At 43.3% G+C, this 26,060-nt stretch overlaps 1 protein-coding gene across 4 annotated transcripts in view; it reads right to left on the reverse strand.

The window, feature by feature from the left end:
* Positions 1-26,060, reverse strand: part of LOC146395394 (uncharacterized) — a 172,639-nt gene that overhangs the window by 111,362 nt on the left and 35,217 nt on the right. For all 4 annotated transcript variants that reach the window (XR_014831844.1, XR_014831843.1, XM_085002900.1 and 1 more), the window contains exon 2: positions 13,864-13,972. Coding sequence is in view for 1 of the 4 variants with exons in the window: in XM_085002900.1 (XP_084859026.1) it covers positions 13,864-13,881 (18 nt within the window). In the remaining 3 variants the exon portion in view is untranslated. The remainder of the gene's footprint in view (positions 1-13,863; positions 13,973-26,060) is intronic.

Raw genomic sequence — 26,060 nt, forward strand, 5'->3', positions numbered from 1 at the left:
TATACAATGATTTCAACAGAATACCTGGGTTGCCATTAGAAAGTAGTTTGTGAGCATCTAAGTTTGAAATTGTGAAAAACTTATAGTGAGAAGAACATTGGCTGGTCATCAAATAGAAATTGAGCTATTGGCAGATATCAAGAAAGCTGTAAAGGAATCTCGGAACTGCTTACAGGGAGAGCTTATGTATAGCTATGAATGTAGCAAAGCTACACAACTTTTCTAGAACTTTGTTTTATTCAGAATGGGTCCATTTGCAAGTGAAAGAAACACATCTGAAATTAGCCAAAGGAAAGAGAGAGAGATTGATTAATTGAAATTAAAAAAAAAAGTTTCAAATAACAAATGCTGAAGATGGTATGGAGAAAAGGAAACCCTCCTACATTGCTGGTTGGAATGTAAATTGGTACAACCACTATGGAAAACATTATGGAGGTTCCTCAGAAAACTAAATATAGAACCACCATATGATCCAGCAATCCTACTCCTGGGCATATATTCAGATAAAACTATAATTAAAAACGATACATGTACCACTATGTTTACTGCAGCACTATTCACAATAGCCAAGACAGGGAAATAACCTAAATGTCCATCAGACACATGAATGGATAAATAAGATGTGGTGCATATATGCAATGGAATATTACTCAGCCATTAAAAAGAATAAAATAATGTCATTTGCAGCAACATGACTGCAAATAGAAATTCTCATACTAAGTGAAGTCAGTCAGAAAGAGAAAGACAAATACCATGTGATATGACTTATATGTGGAATCTAAAATATAGCACAAATGAACCTATCTGCAAAACAGAAATAGACTCACAGACATAGAGAACAGACTTATGGTTGCCAAGGGGGGGGGGAAATAGGCTGGACTGGGAGTTTGTGGTTAGTAAATGCAAACTATTACATTTAGAATGGATAAGCAATGATGTCCTGCTATCCAGCACAGGGAACCGTATCCAGTCTCTTGGGACAGAACATGATGGAAGACAGTATGAGGAAAAGAATGGGTATATGTGTATGACTGGGTCACTTTGCTGTACAGCAGAAATTTGCACAACATTGTAAATCAACTATATCTGAATTAAAAAAACAAAACAAAACAAAACTGTTTTTGGCTTTTTAGGCCCACACCCACAGCATATGGAGGTTCCCACGCTAGGGGTCAATTTGGAGCTGTAGCTGCTGGCCTACACCACAGCCACAGCAACACCAGATCTGAGCCGCATCTTTGATCTACACCACAGCTCACAGCAATGCAGGGTCCTTAACCCACTGAGTGAGGCCAGGGATTGAACCTGCATCCTTGTGGATACTAGTCAGATTTGTTTCTGCTGAACCATTATGGGAACTCCTAAAATCTTTTTTTAAAAAACAAAGAAGTTTAAATATATCTTTGCTTCAGGTCTGGCTGGATCCAGAGTCTGAATCCTGATCCTCAGAGTTTAAATTATCTCTCTCTCTCTCCAGACCCCAGGCTGCTTTCCTTTGTGGTCACTTTTTATCTCAGCCAGACATTCTCCCCATGAGCTGCCAGCCACACTAGATTCCCATCCTCAAAGCTGAGGATGCCCAGTAGGAGACAAGTGCTCCCTTCCCAAGAGCTGCAGCTAAAGTCCCAGGTCTGACTCTCACTGATTCAAAGGATAACAGTCTCTGTGGTACCCAGGGTTTAACTGGCCAACTCTGAGTTACACACCTTCCCAGGGACGCATGGTGGAGTCTGCATGAATATATAGGGGCAAGATTCCTGAAGGAAAATGAGCTGTTGCTTCCAGAAGAAGCAGGAGAAGATGCCTGGATGCCAAATCTCTCTAGATGAACAATCAACTAATCAAATTTGTCTCCTTTCTCTACTCCTCTCCCCCTGTATTTTAATTAAATAAAAGTTTCCATCTCTGCCCAGTCATCACTTACCCTAGAATGAGTCTGTTTGTCATTCAGAAATTCGTGCATTTCAGCCAACAAATGCTTCAAAAATTTGGCCAGATAATATTTTTTGGCCACGGCATGCATGCTTGTGGAAGTTCCCAGACCGGGGATCAAACCCACACCATAGTACTGACTGAAGCCATAGCAGTAATACCACCAGATCATTAACAGCTATCACTAGGCCACCAGAAAACTCTCAAAAGAAACTTTTTGTGTATGTGTGTCTTTTTGCTATTTCTTGGGCCGCTCCTGCGGCATATGGAGATTCCCAGGCTAGGGGTCCAATCGGAGGTGTAGCCACTGGCCTACACCAGAGCCACAGCAACACGGGATCCGAGCCGCATCTGCAACCTATACCACAGCTCACGGCAATGCCGGATCGTTAACCCACTGAGCAAGGGCAGGGACCGAACCTGCAACCTCATGGTTCCTAGTCGGATTCGTTAACCACTGCGCCACGACGGGAACTCCAAAAGAAACTTTTTAAAAGCAGAGATCTGATCATGTTACCATCTTTCTATCACCAACTCTAAACTTAACTTTGTACTACAGTAATATTTAAACATAAAGTAGAAGAAATACTATAAAGAACCTCAGTAAGTCTAAGTTTCAAAAATTATAGGGAGTTCCCTCGTGGCCGGCATTGTCACTGCTGTGGCACAGGTTTGAACCCTGGCCTAGGAACTTCTTATGCCTCGGATATAGCCAAAAAGAAAAAAAATTATAATCATTCACCAATTTTTATTTTATTTAGTTATTTCACCTATAAATTCCATCTTCTGTACGTTTTTTTGCCAGAGAATCTTAAGGCAAAGCCCCAATGTAATTTTACTTCTTAGAATTCTTCAGTATGAATCTCTAATAGGGCATTATAAAACCATAATCACCATATTATTTTCATGTTTATCAATATTAGAAATTTCTTAATATCATCTATGAGTCCTTATTCACATTTCCCCTCAATTAACTCAATCATGTATTTCTACAGTTGCTTTGTTTGATTAAAAAGTCCATGAATTGCATTTAGGGCTTTTTAAATTTTATATTAATTTCCCTACTTCTTGTTTTTTGAGCCATGGATTTGTCAGTCAGGTCATTTGTCCTGCAGAATGCCCCCACGGTTTGGATTTGGCTGGTCACCTCCTTGAGGTGGCATTTATCCCATTCTTCTCTCCCTCTTATTTCCTGAAGCCTAGTAGTTTGATCTAGAGGCTTGATTAGATTCAAGTTCAAATGTTTTGTTTTTTTGTTCACCTAATTCTAGTTCATCGCCTTCCTACTGCCCTGCTCCCCACCTCTGTAAGGTCCATGTGATCTGGCTCTGCCTCCCTCCATCAGCACCTTTCATCGCTTTTTTCTCCCCTGATACCTCTGGAATTCTTCTTCTTTCATCAGGCTTCTGACAGCACACCTACATTTTTCCCTGCTGAGAAGGGTCTTCTTTCTCTTTGGGCCTCAGTCCCCAGCTCCTTAGAGGAGCTACCTCTAACTGCCTCCTAACCAGGGCAAATCTTCCCACTAACAGTTCCCACAGCATCAGGCCATTCTTCTCTGCAGCCTTATCACAGTTGCATTTTCCATCTGTGGTATTTATCTTTCCCTGGAGACAATAAGCTTCATGAAAAAAAAACAAACAAAAAAAACACAGCATTTGATACACCAATGTTTATGGAAAGGAAAGAGCTAACTAAAAGCATATACACATAAATACCTATACACCTTTCCCAATTCAATATAATTTCCTTCCTCAGGGCTATTTTTATTGACAGCAAAACAGGTGCAGGCTGTTTTTCTTGGCTTTGAAAACAGGAGGGAAGAAAGCAAGACATAAGCTTTTTTTTTCTTTTTTCTTTTTTTTTTTTTTTTGGACCACACCCATGGTATATGGAGGTTCCCAGGCTAGGGGTCCAATCAGAGCTACAGCTGCTGGCCAATACCACAGCCAAAACAATACCAGACCCAAGCCAACTCTGTGACCTACACCACAGCTCGTGGCAATGCAGGATCCTTAACCCACTGAGCGAGGCCAGGATCAAACCCACATCTTCATGGATGCTAGTTGGATTTGTTTCCACTGTGCCACGATGTGAACTCCAAGGCACAATCCTTAAAAGAATGACATAGCCCTTGAGGACACAACAAAGACTGGTCAGAATCAACTCAGTCCAAGATGGTAGAAGATTCGATTTACAGTGGACCTCAACCCTCCTTATGTGCTCATTGTAACACATTAGCAGCCACATGACATGCTCACGGGAGCCTTGGCAGTTCCAAGACTGACCACAATAGGCCAAAGGGTGGGCAGTGGCCCAATTCCTGTAAATCCTCGCTCCCTCCCCCAAAATAGTTGGAATAATCCTCCCATTTATTAATCTATGAAATTATCCCATAAAAACTCACCACCACTTCGGGGCCTCTCACCTTCTGAGATGGCCCAAACTCTGTCGATATCAATAAACCTGCTTCTGACCTATTACTTTGCCTCCCAACGAATTCCTTCTGTGCTGAGACACAGAACATCAGTAAGTCTGAACATGAACTTCAGTACGTCCTGGGAACAGGTGTGTAATTCTTAACTAAAAAACAGTGAGTTTAAGTCCCAAGCTGGGTTCTGGCCGGGTTCGAGTCCCAGCCTCTGGGTTTGAGTCCTAATCTGAGTTGTGTGCTTTCAGCTTTATATCACAAACCCTGATAGCCTATTTCATACCCTATTTGTAGGCCTTACAATTGTTCTGCAAAGTAGATGATAGTGTCCCGCTCTAGAGATGAGCTCACAAAAGCTCAGAGAGGTTCAGTAACTCATCCAGCATCACCAAGCTAAACCCTCCCTCCTTGGGGATCTTCATTCTTTCAGTGATATTTTGTGTTTCATGCCTCATTTTCAGATAGGGTGACCAACCGTCCTAGTTTGCCTGGGACTGAGGTTGTCCCCAGGACCTGGTACTTTTAGAGCTGAAACTAAGAGAAACCTGGACAAACCAGGACAAGTCAACCACCCTATTCACTTTTATTTACTTGAGGCCTAAGACACCTCAGTTAATTTCCACTGGTCCTACAGTTTCATCCTCCATCTGTCAACCCCTACAGCCTCCACCATGCCAAACCACTACAGTTAACCATGAGTTTGGATGTAAAAGTGGGGTTTCCAAAACGAACTTTTGGCGGCTACCCTAATTGGACATCAAATCTTTTGCTCCAGAGAAAAGCTACAACTGAGACAATTTCCCAGCTTTTCACCTTGGAATTCAAGGGATTCTAACTGACATCTTCTCTTCATTGGAGGGATTATATCCTTCGGTATGATTCTCAACCCCCCTTCTTCAGGGCCAGTGGCATGACCCTCTGCTGTATTCTCAAAAGAGACCAAACACTGCAAATACAGACGTCACAATAAAGTACCAAACTCAAGTGTGATCAGACTCAAGCCTGGTCCTCAGGCACCCCCAACTTCTTTCCTACACCCTGATGCGGGTGTAAAATGACTCTGGAGCAAATCTGCTTATGATGATTAGCCAATCTGTTCATTTGTTTCCAATTTTATCCTAATTACAATGCACTCACTACATGCCTGAGCCCAAACAGCCAACAACGGTATTAATGAGAGGATAATTCCCACAATTTGGGGGAAATTGTACAAACAAATTGGAGTGCCTGCTAAGTCTCTGCTAATGTTCAAACGTGCTTCATCAGACTTATCAAAACAGCAAATCAAGCTACTACGTAAAAAGTAGTTCAGTTCAAACAGCCGTATTCATCAGAATATTCATGTGCTTTGAGGAGTAACACTCAGTGAAACAGCTTTTAATCCGTTCTAGGACACTCTAACCTCAGGGGGTTCTGGGCAAGTGATGTCTTTATTATGCTTCCGTAACATCACTGAGCTTCCCAATTGAATCTGAAATCCATTTACTGCACAAGGTCTATCTAAAGATCAAATGCCAGGTAATGTCCTCTGCCAAGAACAATTAGCAAACTCAGTTCTTTGGTACGCTTTTTTTTTCCCCTGATCTTTTTAGGGCCACACCTGCAGCATATGGAAGTTCCCAGGCTAGAGGTCAAAGCAGACCTGTAGCTGTTGGCCTACACCAGAGCCACAGCAATGCTGGATCCTTAACCCACTGAGCCAAGCCAGGGATCGAACCCGAGCCCTCACAGATACTAGTCAGGTTTGTTACCACTGGGCCATGATGGGAACTCCTCTTTGGTACTCTTGATTATCAAGGAGAATCATTGGTTTTCTCTAAGGGATATGTTTAGTCTTTATTAAAATCATTTGGGCAACTCGGGGGGGGGGAATTCTAAGAGCTTAGAATTAATTCCATGACAATGAGTGACCCACAGGTAGGGATCATGACAAGGGACAAGACCCAACCAACATTTTCAGGAGCAGATACATTAAACAGGCTTATAAAAAACAATTACAGTGATCATAACAAAATTAACTTACATTTACCAAAAAATTAATTAAGAAAATAGATGAGATCGGGCATGTACAGGGTGGTATGGCCATAGACTAATTAAGAAAATAGAAAAAAAAAAAAAAAAAACAAAGCTATATGCCAAGCAATGAACCATGTAGTCTCAAGGAAAAAAAAATTAATCAAGAGTCAGTCTAAGAAAGAAATGGAAAATTTTATTCCAGCCAACCTGGAAATTATAACCTGGAGACAGTCTTTCAGAAAGTTCTGAGTTCCACCCTTTAGAGGTCAAAGCATAGTTATATGTAAGTTTTGAGACAAAAGGTTATCTGTCAAGTGACTTATGAACAGTTTAAACAATTCAGAAGCGCACTTACAACACAAGTGGGGTCATGGGTCTTCGTGACCCCTTACAAGATTAAGAAGGAAGGTTATCTTCTAAGGAGTCGTGACCCTTTATAGATTAAAAGGGAAGGCTAACTCCTACGGAGATCTGGTTGATTCAGATGCATGATACACACTAAAGAAGAGGAAGGAGGCCCAATGGACAGAGGAAAATTTTATGTTCAAATTTTTCTTGTCTTGCCATAAGATAGGAATTTTATTTCCTCAGCAGTTTACCTGCATGTTCTCACTCAATCCTCAAATCAACAGAGGAGAACAGTACTATTATTAGCTCTAATAGCAATGGGGCTAAGGCCGGGGTCAGAAAACCACAGCCCAGTGCTCCAAATCAGCCCACTGTCTAGTATTTTTAAATAAAACTTTATTGTAACACAGCCATGCCCATTCACTTCTGTGTGGCCCCTACTTGCTTTTCCAAGCTGATGGCAGAGTCGAATAGCCGAGATAGAGCCCATCTGGCTCACGAAGGCTCAAATATTTACTAGATGGCCCTTTTCTGAAAACTCTTCCCACCCCTAGACTAGACATGGGAGGCTCAGAAGGGAAGACAAAAATGTATAATTACAAATCGGTTTCAGTTCTATGAAGGGAATAAAAAGAGACATTGCGAGAAATTGCTCAGACATCAGTGACATCATCTGTTTAATGCAGAGATCTGTGTTTTTAACGCCAGTGAGGTAGATTCAGACTTCCTTTTATAAGACGTTTCTTCCCCTGCTCTCCTCTCTTGACTGCAACAGGGAAGCTCCAGCCACGTGAATTTGTCTGAACTCCCTGCACCTTTCCTAACTTCCTGCCGTGTTTTCTCACCAAACCTTACAGCTGGTGATTTTGTAATCTGCTCTCAGACTTTGTTCTTCCTCTCCAGGCTTTCCCAACTTGATATCTTTTCTGCTATTGGCTCAGCATCTCGATTCGGCAGAACCCTGACTCCAAGGTCAGTCTATGCACCAGTCTTTGGTCTCAGCCTTAAACTCTCATTCCTGACCTGGCTTCTTCTTCCCCATCCCAGTGGGGACATCTCAGACGGCCACCCCTCCACCCTGAGCGCCACCTTTGAACATCAATTACATGGACATGTTTTTAAGTGTATTTTTTAAAGGAAGTTTAAATTTCATAAGTAATGCGGGCGTTCGTTCTACTTGTGAAAGTGCAAACGGTGCAGATGAAACAAAACCACTTGAACGACCACTCCTGGCTCCGTTCCACCACAACAAGAGAGCAACAACACTCAACAGAGTGGCAATGGGAGACTCTAGGCAGGCATGTGCCTTCACAGACTGCTGATAAGACAGGAGGGCATTTGGACAGTATCTCTTAAGATGTAAAATGTACAGATTCTATGCAGAACCACTGCTTGATATGTAACGTGTAATGCTCCTCAAACATGTTGACAAAGAGGCATACACATAGACTTGTCCCATGCAGTGCTGGTGGTAGTCAAAATAAACAACTTTCATGATTTGAAAATGCAGCCCAATCCATGGCATTTGCAAGACACAGTGCTATCAGCCATGTGGCTACCCATTCTTATTTTCCAAACCTTTTCTTTGTCTTCATTCTTTTCACCAAATCATTCATATTCAGGGTGAGGCGAATGCATTAAGTGAAGTAGGAGAAAGACTTAGAGGATTCCTGTTCTCCTCCCTTTGCCAAAAACAATGAATAGATAGTAAGTTTTCTAGAAAACGGATGGTGGAGTTCCCGTCGTGGCGCAGTGGTTAACGAATCCGACTAGGAACCATGAGGTTGCGGGTTCGGTCCCTGCCCTTGCTCAGTGGGTTAACGATCCGGCGTTGCCGTGAGCTGTGGTGTAGGTTGCAGACGCGGCTCGGATCCCGCGTTGCTGTGGCTCTGGCGTAGGCCGGTGGCTACAGCTCCGATTGGACCCCTAGCCTGGGAACCTCCATATGCCGCGGGAGCGGCTCAAGAAATAGCAACAACAATAACAAGACAAAAGACCAAAAAAAAAAAAAAAAAAAAGAAAACGGATGGTGATATTAGTAATTTGAGGTCAAAGAGGTGACTCTCAGTGAAGATGGAACAAGACAACACAGGTCAGAGAGCTCAGAACAGGTCTGGCACATCCTCACAGATAATCCATACCTATGTAAACATTGGGACCTAAGTCTGCCTTTCTAATATCCACATGTATCTTTATTCTGATTATGGGAACTCCACCCAAAAATCATCTTCTCCATTAGGATTAAAACTGACTTTAAAAAAAAAAACAAAAACTTACTTGTTTTTACTTGTCTTTTCGTTTTTGCCATTGAAATTTAAGGAAAGGAGAAAATAATTGGGTTCAAATCATTCTGGGATAAAAACCCAATCTTTACTTTCTTATTTTCATTTCACTTGCATGAATTCCAGGAATTCCGAAACGTCAGAGAATGTTATCTAAGAAATGGACATGGGAGAAAGCTGTATCTCTGGGCATCAGAAACTTAGTTTTTGCTCTGGGGAACAGCAAACAGAAAATTCTAATTTTGAAAGGTTCACAGCCAAAAAACACTAAAAACCTTTGTTTTCAAGAAGAATCATCACATATATAACAATTGAGGGCTGGTTCCCGTGACTGATGGGGTAGTTCTCTAAGTTTATGAACTTGTCCTTGGCTCCTGTGAGGGTTTTCTACAAAGTGGAACCATTCAATGTATGCAAATTCCAGTTATAGGTAATCTGAGAACCTGTCAACTAACCACATACCATCTCTCACCTCAACCCTGCCAAGGTAGGTCTCATGATTTCTTTTACACACACACACACACACACACACACACACCTGAATTAAAGTTATGGAGGCCTAGCATTTGAAAAAGGAAAATAAACCCTGATGGCAAGAGAACTATTATAGAATTCTCCACGTATCTTTTCCTTTGTCACAGAAAACTGCATATAAAAACTTTGAACAGTCAGAGTTCCCACTGTGGCTCAGCCGAAACGAATCTGAGCAGCATCCACGAGGACAAAGGTTGGATCCCTGGCCTTGCTCAGTGGGTTAAGAATCTGGCATTTGCCAAGAGCTGTGGTATAGGTCAAAGATGAGGCTCAGATCTGGTATGGCTGTGGCTATAGCGTAGGCCAGCAGCTGCAGCTTCAATTCAACCCCTAGCCTGGGAACTTCCATGTGCCGCAGGTGCGGCCCTAAAAAAGACAAAAACAAAAAAAGAAAAAAAAACCCAACCGAAAAATTCTGAAAACAAAAAAAAACAATGCAAGGGATTTTCAAGAATAATCCTGACACTACCTGACTTTGACTATTTGCACGTCAATGTCAGAACCTGCCCAGTATAAGTGGAAACACCCCTGAACTTAACCTGAGAACATCCTTGCTTCCAAAATCAGTTGCCTGTAGAGTTAGTCATAGTAGGATGCTACAATGTCCCCAACAGCTATTATAGTGCCTGGCACCTAATAGATGTTCAACAAACCCTTGAATTCAAGAAATAAATTAATGTAGTAGGAATCAGAACGGATGCTTTGGCATAAGAGCTGAAATGCAAAAAGAATACTGATCAACCCTAACTCTGATTAACACGGCAATGGCTGAATCAACAGTGACATGGTCACAGTATAGAATGCTATGTAGCTATTTTTAAGAAATGAGAGATGTATAATAGATCTACATTATAGTGGACCATGGGGAAGAAAAAACTCATGGATTCATATACATTATTACATCTCCCAGGTCTATCATTGAGTGGGGAAAAAAAAAATTCTTGGACAGTATAAATAGCATGATGTCACATATATAAACATTTTTTTAAAATTCTCTGTAATTCCTGTGGGCATGTATATGTACACAGATGATTCTAGAAGTATATTCATAATAGAAGTTATCTCTAAGGAGGGGGAGAGTAGGTCCAAGGAAACTTTAAATTTACATGGGATGTTTTACTTGTTAGGTGGAGAATATATGTCTTTGTCACACAATTAGAATCATTTTTTAAAAAGCACTGGATGGGGAGTTCCCGTCGTGGCGCAGTGGTTAATGAATCCGACTAGGAACCATGAGGTTGCGGGTTCAGTCCTGGCCTTGCTCAGTGGGTTAACGATCTGGCGTTGCCGTGAGCTGTGGTGTAGGTTGCAGACGCGGCTCGGATCGCGCGTTGCTGTGGCTCTGGCGTAGGCCGGTGGCTACAGCTCCGATTCAACCCCTAGCCTGGGAACCTCCATATGCCGCAGGAGCGGCCCAAGAAATAGAAACAACAACAAAAAAAGACAAAAGACAAAAAGCACTGGATGCATGATGATGACACAGGTCTCCCTCTTTCAGCTCCTTTATCAGCAGCCTTGCTATCAACAGCTAAAGATAGACCCATAAGAGGCACCACCTCTGTGCTCACCTTTCTAGGAGCTCCACCAAGCTCCTCCTCCTGGTCCTGCCTTCTTCCCAAGCCTCTTGCTCTGATTGGCTGTCTCTCATCCCCATCCCACTGACTCAGGCTCCCACCCCATCTCTCTGCCCACCCTGCACCCATTCCCCAGATCCCAGCACCCCATGCTGGCCTAGCTCCTGGAAGCTGAGAATCCAGTGGGAGAGGGGGTGTAGTTCTAAGGACATGATAAGCCACAATGGGATCGAAATGTGAGTTTGGGTGACTTGCTAAAATATAAAAAGCACTGAGGAATTTTCTAGGTATGTTCATGCATTATCTCACTGAATCTTTTCCATGGCCCTCTGATGTCATTTCTATTAGCATTCCCACATCATAGATGAGGAAACTGATCCCAGGGAGATCCACTAACAGGCCCAAGGAGACACAATCAGCAACTAGCACAGCAGGCTTTAAAGTCCACGCAGTCTCGCCCCAGCGTCTTTGCTCTTAACCATTGCCGTCTCGTATCTTCCCACCCCCAGGAAGGAGCATGGGCTCAGAATTAGAAGCCCGGGAGGGGTGGGCAGGAGGAGGTCAGGTGTTCAAAGGCATTGAACTGGGGCCATGAGAGAAGAGGGGGTTTGAAAGCTAGCTGGAGGAAGAACCCAAAATTCACACGAAGGTGTTTGCATTCACACGAAGGAGAGTTGTTTATTAGCACGATGGAGCCACTAAGACTTATGAATCCGGCGCTGTTATAAATCTGTGCTTCAAGAAGATTAATCTGGTACAATGGGCTGGAGAGGAGAGGAGACAGACAAAGAGACCATTTGGAAGTTCTCTATTAAAACAGCCCAAGCGTGACGGGAGAAGGGCTTAAACTTGCCGGCAGAAAGAAAGAAAGGCTGAGTTTGAGATTGCTTTAAAAGAACACCTCCCTCCCCATTTTGTCAATTCCATGTTCACCTTGCAGGTCTGCCTTTTCCCTTCAACAGCACGCAAAGCCCTTCCCTCCTCCTTCTGGAATGTATCCATGCTAAATCCCTTCCACTGTGTTCAAACTTTGCTGTGCTTAACATTAAGCCGTGGTGCAATCATCTATTACGATGCCTGAGAAATATTCTCAATGGCGCCAGAGCCAAAGTAAGTTGGTGATTCAGAGCAGGGAGCATTAAGGTTAATTACCTAATAATTTACTACAGAGAAGGCCTCTGTAGACATTTTGATTTTTACTAAGTGTGGTGCTAAACAAAGTAAACAACACTTTGTTTCACATTCCAGCTGTGGAAATGTGTCAAAGGGAACCTTTTCAGTGATTTATAGCCCCTCGCTTTACCCTTGAGCACAGGCCACTGGATGGGAAGCTGGAAAGACCAATGGCTTGGCAGACTCCACGTATTGGTTTAGTAAAGATTTCCTTTAACAGGGCTGTGAGCTGAGCCGCCTTTGCTCCACTGCTGCGTGTGCCATTCGGAGAAACCAGGCACCAGTGATGCTAATGGGATGTGATGAGTCCTGGGGAGGATGGGAAGGGAAGTGGGGAAAAAGAGGGTGGGATGCGAATGCTAGAACAGGGGCGGTTAGAGGGCAATGGCTAAGAACACAGCCAAATCCAGACCCAAACCCAGCTTCTCCAATTATTAGCTGAGTGGCCTTGAGCAAGTGAGTTAACCACTCAAAAGCATCTGCCTCTTCATCTAACCGAGGACTATTAGTACTGATCTGTGGAACTACTGAGAACTAAATGTGACACTTATATGAGGCATCTGAGATTTTGGAAAACCCGACACCCATTTCACGCCCCCTGACTTTCTCCTACAGAATTGGCTTTTCTTCTCTCAGTCCAAGTGATTTGAATGGGTACTGAGTACTCATCTCTGGCTTCAAGAATAGGTGCTTACCCTGAGTCTGGCCAATCAAAAACAAAACAAAACTCATCTCCTGACCACAGTTAATCAGCTTAAGGATGGACACATTACCCAACCCAAACCAATCAGGCTAAATAAGGCCCAACTCAAGTTACTTTATTGTACTTTTCAGGGAAAGAGGGATGCTCACTTGAAATTACTAAAAGAATAGGACATCAGCTCAGAACAGATGGCATCCGTATTACTACCGCAAGAGAAGAACCTAATTCAGAAGGAGGCCAACCGGAGGAAAACAGACCAATACCCTGAAGGGAGGAAGATTGGATCCTTATGATACTAACTGAGCTCCTGGATCCAACCATGCCTGAAGCTGGATGTTACTGGAATGATTTTTTTTCATGAACCAATAAATTACCTTTTTGCTCATAAAAGTTTAGGTAAGCCTTTTGGATCTTATAACCTAAAGAGTTCTATTACTTCAATTAAAGCTTTATGTATACTTTGTCATACATAGAAGGCACATAAAAACTACTTCTTGTTATTTTTGAAGGCTCCATACTTATCCCAATTCTCAAGTCATGTTTATTTTCCAAATTACCAGAAATCATGGAAAGGGGATCTATTGCCTAGTCTCTGGTGTGGTTCAAAATAAAACAAATATTCCTGATCTCTTTGAACTAAGAGAAAGGCCTGTAGATGGTTAAAGCAGCAGCAATTCTGAGGGGACAGGAGGGATAAAAAGAAGCAAAGAACTGTGGCCTTTTGTTAGATGCCTAGTGACCGGGAGACCATTCTGTCCCCGTGCTGTGCTTAGCCACTGCTGGCACAGAATTTAATTTTCTTGAGGTCAGGTACTTTGTTCATTCATGCCATCATGACACAAAGCCTTGGAAATATTTGGTACTTCTTACCTTTCGAAGCTCATGCATGTTGTTGGATCTGTGACGATGACCCACAAGTCACGCACCATCTGGCGGAGGTATTATTCAGAGTTCCATGTTCCAGGTAAAGAAGGCAAAGCTGTAAGAGATTAAGTGATGTGATGGAGTATCATGTTATGTCCTCCAGAAAAGAGCAAGGATCTGAATTTGAAATCTAGGAAGTATAACTCCCAAGCCCCTTCTTCTCCATAATTGAGTGGTTGTCACATGACCACGCATGGCGGTGACATGGTGCGGTAGGTAAATTCTGGCCACTGAGTGTAAAGTTCTACCCATCATTTCCCCTGGAGACCACTGTGATTTAGGCTTTTGCAATCTCTCCTCTATCAATTATAATATAAAAATGTTAATAGAACCCATCTCACTTATGACTAAAGGTCTAAAAAAGATAATGGCTGCAGACACATCTCACAGCCAGACCAGAACACAGGAAGAGGCTGCCAAACGCTTGTTCAGTTTGACTCTGTGGGTACCAATCAAATTTTTCTGAAAAAAAGGATTGACTGCAAAGTTCTTCCTGGAAAACTCACATGGAACATGAGTCACATCCAGGATGCCCGAGGCAACCTGTTTGTATGAACAAAAAGTCAGACACAATCTAAAGATCTGCCAATAGACAGACACGACAAAGGAAAGCATATCTCTATGATAGAGCATTCTACCTAACAATTTTAAAAGAATGTTGCACAACTCAACATGCCCTGACACAGCAAGGTCTAGGGGACATTTCTGAGCACGAAGAAAAATGGTGACAATTATATGTGTAAAAGAATAAACGAATGTATATTTCCAAAGCATACACACGGGAATAAGGCACTATGTTTTTCTTTTTACGGGCACACCTGCAGCATATGGAAGTTCCCAGGCTAGGGGTCAAATTGGTGCTATAGCTGAGGCCTACACCACAGTTTGTGGCAACGCTGGATCCTTAACCCACTGAGCAAGGCCAGGGATTGAAACTGCATTCTCATGGACACTGTCTCAGGTCCTTAACCCGCTGAATCACAACGGGAACTCCAGAAATGCTCCTTTTTTAAAAAAAAGTATTAAGGACACACACAAAACTCACAGTTTAAGTACTGAATTGCATGGAGGGGGTCAAAAAAGAAACTAGCCATATCTACCATGCTTTTATTTTTAATATTGAACTTATCTAATGACAAATTAACAATAAGGAAACACTTGAGGCAGTCAAAGGTAACCTGAGATTGCTTTCAGCTAAAAGTCATCTGCCTAGATGTAAGCTATTATATATAGGACGGAAAAATCACAAGGTCCTACTGCATAGCACAGGGAACTATACTCAAATCTGATGATAAACCATAATGGGAAAAAACATATTAGAAGAATGTGTGTGTGTGTGTGTGTGTGTGTGTGTGTATCTGAATCACTTTGATGCACAGCAGAAATCAACACAACATGGTAACTCAACTATATTTCAATAAAAAAGTAGCAGTAAAAGCAACCCGCCTGAGCTCTTTGGTGCTAAAATAAACAGGAAAAAGGAAAAGACACACTCAACCACTTTCTGAGGTATAAAACAAAAGGGTAAGAAACAAGCCACTTGACCAAATTTTTCTCTTTTTTTCTTTACAAATTTTATGTATTTATTTTTATTTTTGCTTTAACTGGTGGTGTCCCATATACACAGTGCAATTATCCTTCCTCAAAAATATCATCTCTCAGTTGAATGATCTTGCCACATGAAAAACAGGTTTGGCTCAATCGCTGCATATTGTTGGGAAATTATCATCCACTTTCTTTTCTCTTCAAAAAAAAAAAAAAAAAAAGAACATTTCACAATGACACTGATGAGTTCCTTTGTTTTTCATCTAATACCTTCACACAGTGTAAATCCATAGTCTGCATAAAGTCCTTGAAGTGTGATATTAATGGTAGAAATATTCCTAGGAGATGAAGGGCTGCAGCTAGAGGAACTTCTACGGGACTCGCCCGGTGTGGACAGCTGCAGCATCCCTCAGATCACCCCACTCAGCACGCCTGCAGCTACCTCTGCCCTGAAAGGTCTGCCTCCCAGTCCCTGATTTGTTCTTGGTCAGCCTTGACGCTCATAGATCCTGCTTCTGGAGCCCTGAGCCCCTGAGTCTCCAGACCCTGCTTCTGGAGCCCTGAGCCCCTGAGTCTCCAGACCCTGCTTCTGGAGCCCTGAGGCATATGGACCAGTTTGCAGATATACACGTGGCTTCGAACCCACATGGAAGTCTTTTCTATCCCCTTGGCTGACTTTTGCCCATTCTCGGGGCTTTCCAATACCATCTTTCAGCAACACGGATTCATGTCTTTAGTCCAGATCTCTTTCTCGAAGCTCTAGATTCAGAAAACCAGCATCCCCTTCGACATCTTTGCTTGGATGGCCTGTCTGCCTCTCCGACTTAACATCTCCAAAGTCAAAACTGATTTCTCTCTCTGAAATCTCTCCTCTAAATTCCTGCATCTTTGTGACTCCAAAAGGACGCAACGTGGGAGTCATGCCTGACCCCACATCTTCCCCGTCCATTCCCACATCCATGGGCCCTATGGGCCTGTCCCCCAAAGTTTCTCTCAAGCCCATCCCCTTTCCCTTACCTGCACTGTCACCAGCCTGATGGGAGCCACCATCGTGTCTCACCTGGTCTGGGGAAGTGCCTTCCTCACCCGCCCACCCCCCCATTTCATCCTCACACCCACTTTTTTTTTTTCACTGTGTTACTCCCCTTGCTTTTATCCTTCAGTGGCTTTCCACCACATTTAGATTAAAGCCCCAGCTCCTCACTGGCACCAGCAGGACCAGAGCCTGAGTAACTCCCAATTTTACCATGTGGCCCTCTGCCCAGCACTGGCACAGGGGCTACTCCAACAGCCTAGAAAACAACTTCTTTCTCATTGTATTTTCTTTCTTCTGGATATTTGCATCCTTGGCTCCTTTCTGCCCTGCAGGCCTTGGCTTCAATATCACCTCTACACAGAGCCTTTGTTGGCTGGAGTTTCCATGTATCACAACAGGATTGGTGGTGTCTCTGGAGCGCTGGAACTCAGGTTCAATCCCGGCCCGACAAGTTAGGTTAAGGATCCAGCACTGCCACAGCTGTGGCTTAGGTGGCAACTGTAGCTCGGATCTGATCCCTGTCCCAGTCACTCCATATGCCATGGGGCAGCCAAAAAGGAGGGGAAAAAAAGTCTTTGTTGGCCTTCCCTCCCAGACAAGGCCCTATAAACACACATGTGATTGGCGTTATGACTTCATGTTTATTCCACCCATGTGTGTTTACTCCCTCACTATCCATCTCTTCCATGAGAGCAGGAATCTTCTCTATCTTGGGTGTGGCTGGAGACACCCTGTAAACCTCAAGGCCTGATATACAGTTGAGATGCAAACAACTATTTGTAGAATAAATAAACCAGAAACACATCTATGGAGTTCTGTGCTATGTGTCCGACACTCTGCGTGCAGGAATAGGGAGTTATTTTATAAGAGATGTAGAATTAAATGCCATAATCTTTGCCATGAAGCAGGGCGTATTCCATCTGAAGAGACATAATCTATGCAGTGAAAAGATAAAACTAGTAACATGAGCCAATAGATGCTTGAGGGTTCAATTTAAATATTAAATTTTATGCCTTTGGTCATGCTGAGTTGACCAGGTGAATGTCTGATGGCACAGCCCAAACAAAGTGCTTACTTATGGATGAAAGGGGTAAAGTTACAGATGTTGGAGATGTGAGAACAAACAGTCTGGAACATTCAGAAACAGCTCTATGGGAGTTCCCATCGTGGCTCAGTGGTTAACGAATCCGACTAGGAACCATGAGGTTGTGGGTTCGATCCCTGGCCTTGCTCAGGGTTGTGGGTTAAGGGTCCAGCATTGCCATGAGCTGTGGTGTAGGCCAGCAGCTACAGCTCTGATTAGACCCCTAGCCTGGGAACCTCCATATGCTGTGGGTGCGGCCCTAGAAAAGACAAAAAGACCAAAAAAAAAAAAAAAATGGAGTAGGATGGATGTAATCAACCTAAGACAGGTCAGAATTCATTAAAATTATTCAAAACCACCTAAAGGGATGGACTTACAGGCCTAGAAAATCGAAGGAAAAAAAATAAAGAGTCTATTTGCTTACCAAATAGCAGGGCATTTTATTATCTCTCTACTATCTCCCATACCAGGGAGTTCTGGCAATTTCCCAATCAACTCAGAATTGGCATGAGATGGCATGGCGGGGGTGGCAGGACCGTGGGGAGCTTATTCTGAGAAAGAGGCTGGTTTGATACTAAATCTGCCCTTTGTCCAAAGGGTTCTCCTCACCTACATTGTCCTTGCCACTTCGAGTCATTTTGGGATCATTAGCATCTTTCCACAATCAGTGACAAATTAGGACTTTGCAGGACAGCTGGTGCCCCGCACTAAACCTCGGAAATGTGAGTAGCTAGGGGCAAACAGGTGTTCTTCACCATCCCCGCCTTGCCAACCTAGGGCTGTAACTGGTCCAAGGTCTTGGGCATATTTGCTTAACAGATGTATCTTAAGGCAAATTAACTTGAAAGGAATGGGGAAAATAACAAATAAGAAATGCAAATGTTTAGCCACTCAAATTTTTCTGTCTTAATCACACACTCCAGGAACTCATGGGGGAAGGAGCAAAGTGCAAACATTCCTTATCGATTCTGAGTTCACAGCTAATGCTCTTTTCATAGTAGAACATCTGGAGATAAGTAAGAGTACAGACCAAGAAACTGAGGAAATGAAGGAGGGAGAAAATTTGGATGGACAGAGAGAGAGCCCTAAGTTTGGTGCTTAAAGACAATAAGGGGCCAAGCTGATGCCATACAGGTAAACTGGGTGAAGGATGGTTTGGAAGGTCGTGCCAGGGAACTGGACTGAAGCCACATCTGCATGGCAAGCTCACGGCTGTGACTCAGAGCATTTGCTGACTTGGGCTTGTGGGAATGTTGGAAATTACAGGTGGGAATAAACTTCACCCCAGCCATTTCTTGGCACCACCGACGCAGAAGAGACGAGAGACTTGTAACCAAGCTGAAGATGTATGTTAGAGCAGTGGAAAAGGAGGGGTGGAGACCCCAGTTAACAGACAAGAGCAGGTGAACGCCTAGAATACCATGGTAACAGTGAGAAAGAAAGAGAGATACAAGCCATTCTCCTGGGTTGGATTCAAAAAGAGGCAATGACTGGATACATTTAGGAGGTGATGGAGATGAGACGACGGAAACCCACCCACGACGCAGGTGTGGCGGCTGAGAATGTACATCAGGGAAGTCAAGGGGAATCACAGGTTGGAGGGGAGAGCAGAATGATGACTTTGTTTCTCTACCTGCCAAATTTCAGGTGACAGCAGGAAATACAGTTGAAAATGCCCTGTAGGTTACTGGCAATACAGGAGCCAGGTCCAAATAGGGTGTATGTTAATACAGCACAGTCTGCAAAACTCACCTAAAACTCACGGGCAGTGTAGTGCTTTTTGGAAACCTCTGAAGCTTGAGGATTATATGTTCTCAGTTCTTTGTGATGCCCTGAATTATAGATGCATATTCCCCAAGGCTCATGAAACCTAAGTCTTTCTAAACAAAGAGCTGTGAATGCACAGAATAAGGTCTGAAAAATACTACGGTTTTCAGCCCGGATTGTGGACATCAGTCTACTCCCTTTTTGATTCTTTTCATATCTGGGTACCACTATGTATCTATCCACAGCAAAGTAGCACTTCCATACTGTCAAGAAGAGTGTGCTTTTCACCTAAGTAAATTTAATTTACAAAGTAGTACTACACTAAGATTAAAAAATAGCATCACTTGTTGTCAATACAATTGTACGATAGAGTTAATGGGGAGAGAGAGACATTGAATTCGGCTGACTGCTAGCTGTTTTATAGTAGATATTTGTCCAGTTTTTGATACCCAGCTTCTGAAAGTCCTTCCTTTCTGGGGAGTCCAAACTGTAGGGTCTTGACTTTCAAGATGGGTGCTAAAGAAGGAGTCAGAGTACTTGCCTCATCTCCTGGCAAAAGACTTCGACGTTGCCAATCAGATGTTCCGACTCATGCCTTTGAAACATAAAAGGAAAGACTCGAGGACAAAGGGATAGACATAGTGAATCCCCATTGAGGGACCACACAGAGGTTATGGCAGATGGCCCAACACCATCTACAGGGTCCGTGCAGCCCATCCTGTAACACTGTCTCACTTGAGGTCTCAGAATTCTCAGATTTTCTTTGTTGTTGATTTAGTAGGTTGAAAAGTATCTCCCCCCCCCAAAAAAAAATTGGGGTCTACTTGGATCCTCAAAATGCTACATTATTCAGGCATATGGCTTTGCCGATGTCATTAGTTAGGGACCTCAAGCTGAGATCCTAGGCTTGGGGCAAGCTCTAAATCCAGTGATGGGTGTGACCTTTAAACACTCCTATGTAGAAAATAGGTACTGTATAACACAGGGTAAACGATTCAATACTGGGTAGTAACCTATATGGGAAAAGAATCTGAAGAAGAATGGATATATGTATATGTACAACTGATTTACTTTGCTGTGCACCTGAAACTGACACAACTGTGTAAGTCAACTATACTCCAATAAAATTTATTTAAAGAAGAAGAAGGACAAGGAAGAGGGGGAGGGGAAAGAGACGAGAGAAGAACACAGAGACACACAGAGGAGAAGACGCTGTGAAGGCAGGGACAGAAGTGAAGAGATGCCTTGAAAAACAACGAATGTCAGGAGCCCCAGAAGCTGGAAAAAGGCAAGAACGTCTTCTTCCCTTGAGGTTTTGGAGGGAGTGTGACCCTGCTGTCACCTTGACTTGAGACCTTCAGCCTCCACAACTGTGAGAGAATAAATTTCTGTTGTTTTAAGCCACCAGGTTTAGGGGATTTGTTACAGCAACTCTAGGAAGCTAACACCCTAGGTTTGATGGTATGAATTTCCCTTTATGTGAACTATGCTTTGGATCCGAACCTCTATCCATCTTTTTAGTAATTAACATTTTCTGGCCTTGTGCTCCCACCTTCTGAGAGCTACCCAATTTGTTTTCCTCAGTGGCTTCTGTCACTTGCAACCAAGAACCAGGTTGGAATGCCTGGCATACCTTTGAAGCCAGAGATCCACTTTTGGTTGAAATGAAAGCAGCAACATTTAGGGAGCAGCTAATGCCACCATTAATAGCACCACATTGAGACTTTCTCCTTGGGGCCATCAGAAAGATGGAAAGAAAGTGAAAAGGAGATAACCTTTTACGAATGAACATTATGAGATGCCCAGTCTCCCCCCTGCCCAAAGTCATCTAATGTAGCACGGCAATACGTCCCACATCTTGAGAAATACCAATTCAGGGCACTGTTCCAGCTCTATAAACGGAGGCATGGCATCTGGGTAAAGCACAATAAAAAAAAAGTAAAAGATAAAACAAACAAAAAAAAGGTAAAGCTTAAAAAAAAAGGTAAAGCAAAAAAAATAAGTAAATAAATAAATAAAAGGACTTGCATACCATCCTATAAATCCACTGGGAGAAGAGGCAAGTCCAGGACCCTATTCTTCCGTATTCTCATTCTACACCCACCCCACTCTTTTACCATACTACGTATCTCTCCGTAAGGACGGTTTAAACCATACTTCCAGCTCCTGTGAACTTTCTGCTGTAACATCTGCCCTACATGCACATGTGAGACACCTCGTTCCGGCCCCACGGTAGGCTTGGGTCAACTTGCCTTGGCCTCCTGCTTCCTTCATTGCCATCACCCACCAGGACACTTTTCAAATGCAGTCCAACCAGTCTAGAGCTTCTAACACCCTCTCTTATCAGTCTTTCTCATTCCAGGCCACCATCCCCCTGTCCTCATCTCCCCAGGGACAGGGACTAGACAATTAGGGACAGCCCCATGCCTCCAGAGCCCACCGAAATTGCTCGAGCTGGCCAGTCCTACCCTGTTGATCCCACCTGGCCTGGCCCAGCCTTCCCTCAGAAACCACGTAATTCCTTCCCCTTCTCCTCAGACCAGCCCCCACTGCCCAGTGGGGTCCCCCGCGGCAGGGCCCCTCCTCTTGGGAACTGTGAGCGGCAAACCCTCTTTTCAACGATTGTCTTCTGAACTGCCAACCTTTACTATGTCGCAAAATTTCTGTTAATATTATATATATATGATGTCATTTTGTAATCTCAAAAAAATATTTGTCCCATTATATAAGAGAGATGGAGTGAACACATATTCTTAAATTATTCCAAATGAAAAACAAATAAACTACTTTAAAGGTAGTCTTCAGGAGTTCCTGCTCTGGCTCAGCAGGTTAAGGACCTGCGGGTTCAATCCCTGACCTTGCTCAGTGGGTTTAGGATCCAGGGTTTCCTCATGCTGTGGTGCAGCTCACCGATGTGGCTAGGACCTGGCATTGCTGTGGCTGTGGTATAGGCCCACAGCTGCAGCTCGATTCAACCCCTGGCCTGGGAACTTCCATATGCCGCAGGTACAGCAATTTAAGAAAGGAAAGGAAAGGAAAGGAAGAAGGAAAAAAGAAGTTAGAAGGTAGTCTGTAGATATTACATTACAAGATATTGAGCAGAGTCCCCTGTGCTCTCTGGGAGAATCTGGTTGTCTACCCATTCTGCATGTGCTAGTTTACCTCAGCTGGTCCCAAACCCCAATCAGCCCTCCCCCTTGACAACCACATGTCTGAGTCTATGAGTCTGTTTCTGTTTTGCAGATAACTTCATTTGCATCACATTTTATAGTCCACATAGAAGAAAGCACTATATTCTGAAACGAGGCTCTCAAGAAGGAAGTACATGCCTTCCAATAACCCTGAATGCTGCTGGGATCTATGATGATAAGATTAACTTCTTTTGCTACTGTTCTCTTTCCAAGGGAGACATAGATTCTCTGGTGCCTTCTTCGCCCACCGTGTTTTAGTGCTAAAGTAAAACCCCGCGTGATAGGGACGCAGGGTAAATGTGGAAGCAGCCTGTGTGGTTTAAATCCAGCCTCTGCCATGAACTAGCAGTGGAAACCTGGTCATCAATTGACCCTGCTGACCCCAGCTTTCCATCTGTAAAATATCAACACTGGTAGTACCACTCCCCTAGGGTTCTTCGGAGAATTGCAAGCGCACGTACAATCCAGGTACAAAGGACACTGCCGGGGAACGAGTAAGGAGGGCTCAATAGAGCTAAATTCCTAATGAGAGGAACAGCTTCAGGAACTGCACATCGGAAGTGATGTCCCCAAGCCCCATGCTCCTGGTGGCTTGTGCTTGGTAGGAACATAACACGTGTTTGTTTTCTGCCAAACAAGAAAGCATTTATCGAGCACTTTCAATATACCAATAAAAATACCTATGGCCGGCCTAGGCCGGGAAGGTATTAAAATAACTAAATTCATTTGACGCCTTCAAGTATTCCAAACCTCACTTCTTTCCAACTCAGGAATCTGCTAAAATTTCAAGAGAGAAACTCCCTTGACTTGAAGAGAATCTCACTTCTAACAAAAAAACCAAAACAAAAATAAAAAACAAACCTGATTTCATTGAGTTTCATCTTTTACATGTACCCAGAAATCATATGTTAATAGCTCATGATAAAACAGCCCAGCCCAAGTCAATGGAAACCACAGAAATCATCAAAACCAGGCAACAGCCTGACCACCTTATGTCCAGTCAAAGGTCCCAATAATTCGGGATAACTCTGTAATGGTTTAACACCCAGGTCTGAAAAGAAAGGTGATTCCCCCAAAATGTTTCACGGAAGCATGCTTCAAAAGTGATTCATTCTTGGCTGGAACTCTTCGGCATGTTTGGGGATCATTCATCAAGTGTGTTTATGACGAAGGTCTCTCTCCAAACTCAGGATGTTTGAAACAGCCCTTAATGCAATAAAGCTAAGTCTAACCACCAAAGCAAACAGACAGACTCTAGACAGTCAGCCGTAGGTCAAAGCAGACGAAGTGAACGTGAAGGGAGCTCATACGCCAGGGCTCCGGGGACAATCTTCTTCAAAGGAGCACATCACCTGCTTGCTCCCTGCTGGGAAAAATACCACCATTACAGCAGCATTCTTGGAACCTAATTAAAATGCCAAATAAGGACCTGCTGTTGGGAGACAGTTCTTCAGGAGGCTCTTGCATTTCTTCCTGCCTTGTGAGCACAGGCACTGCCTGCCTTTGCAACAGGCTCTTTGCATAACAGACGGCCTTGGAAGATAGACTGAGGTCCCCTTATGAAGCAAGGGGAAGGTTTGTTTACTGTCCAGGATAATAAAGATATCATCTCCCTCTGGAGAAGACAACACTATGACCCATTATGAACGCTTTGGGCTTCCATAAATTTAGGAGTCCTCTCTTAGAACACAAACCCCAACCAGATGCATGCTCAGACCTCACCCGGCCCTGCAGGTGTAAAAGTCCAGGAACCAGCACAAATGCTGATACTCTGGCTACTGCCATGTCTACAAGCAGTAAATGCCCGGACCCAAGAGCTCTTTCTTCAGCAACATCCATAAAACTACGGCAGGCCATGTTAGCTTGCAAGAAGGGGGAAATTTCAGCTCCTTCGTAGTCCTTGCCATCTGCCATATCATTAATGTTCCTTTATCAGTCGGGGAAGCTTTATCAAAAGGCCCTTTGAAGTCTCCCCATGGTTATGATATAAATAAAATAGTATGCTAACTATATGAAGATAGCCTCAGGACAAGTCACCACAAGCCCTTTCTGAGGCGAACTCTTCCTCCTCTGACTCTCCAACATAGAAACTCAAAGATCCCACACCCAAAGAAAAACGACAGAGATTATTCCAAAATCTTGGCAATTTTGTCAGGCCTGCCTGCCAAATATCATTATTTAATTCATGGTTGAGAGATTAAAAGACTTAGTTTATGAACGCACCTTTGATAAGAGGAAAGAAGAAAGAACAATTTTAAATCTGGAGTTCCTATTTTTATTCCAGACCAAACTAATTATCATAATTAATCATCATGCCTAAATATTCTATTGGAATAATAAGGGTTAGCACATTATGACTCAAATGCAGCCCACTGACTGCTTTTGTAAATAAAGATTTATTGGAACACCAGACGCCCATACATTTAGCATTGTCTATGGCTGCTTTTGTGCTACAACAGCAGAAGGAAGTAGTTGAGTCAGAGCCTGGAAGGCCCACAAAAACTAAAATATTTACCACCTGACCCTTTAGAGAAAAAGTCTGCTGACCCCTGGTAAATTCTAACTTTCTTTCTGGCACTCTTGCTGCCTGAGTTATTTTCCAGAATAACAAAGCTGCATCCTTCCTTACTGAAGGGCTCTGATGCCTTATAGGATGAAACCGTATTCCCCACCTTCCACAACTGGCCCTACACTACCTGAGAACAACCTTCTTCTCTGACTTTATCTGCCATTACACCCCCTCTACTCCTACACCCCCACCATCCTGACCTTCCCTCTCCCAGGATATCCACCTCCCTGGAGATCCCCTGGGATTCTGCCCAGCTCTGCACCTGCGCAGACAATAATCCCATCGGTTTCATCATCCGTATAATGGGACAGTAACAATAAGTGAGTCTCTCTTGTGGGATTGATCTAGGGTTAAAGGAATGCTGACTTATAAAATGAGCAGAGTTGTGCCTGAGACACAGATCCACCAAGCATGGTCACTAGGGATGGAACCTACACAGGTCACTCCCCCACTATCCACTGACACCCCACAATAACAGGGGCTAATATTATTGTGTTCTGCCTACTAGGAGATACCACCCCAAGCCTTTTACATACATTACTTTAATGAACCATGGTAAAGCCCCAAGAGGTACTTATTATTGTTCCTAATAGATCCATGAGGAACACAGATAAGAAGACTTGCCCAAGGCCATACAGCTAACAAGCCAGTATCTGACTCACTGGGTTCTGGCTTTAGGTCAATGAATCAGTAAGTCAGCGAAAGAATGCAAGTAAAGCAAGCTTGGGTAAACTTTGAGGAAGGCCCTGGGGAGGGGGAGGGTCTCTATTAAGGAGCGGAAACCATTAATGGCTCCAGGTAATCTCTTCCCTTCAGACAGGTGGTTTTACATAACAAACTCCAGTGAGCATAGTTACACCCTTTTCAAATGATTCCCCAGGGGCCCTTTAACTTAATCTTTGCTTCAACTCGCTTATTAACATAATAAAACATGTAACCTAGATATTAGAG

The sequence above is a fragment of the Sus scrofa genome, chromosome 17, assembly GCF_054392235.1.
Source record: "Sus scrofa isolate SSC_HxYL_T2T_F1_AM1 chromosome 17, Sscrofa_HxYL_maternal_Yorkshire_Landrace_v2.0, whole genome shotgun sequence".
Lineage (NCBI taxonomy): Eukaryota > Metazoa > Chordata > Mammalia > Artiodactyla > Suidae > Sus > Sus scrofa.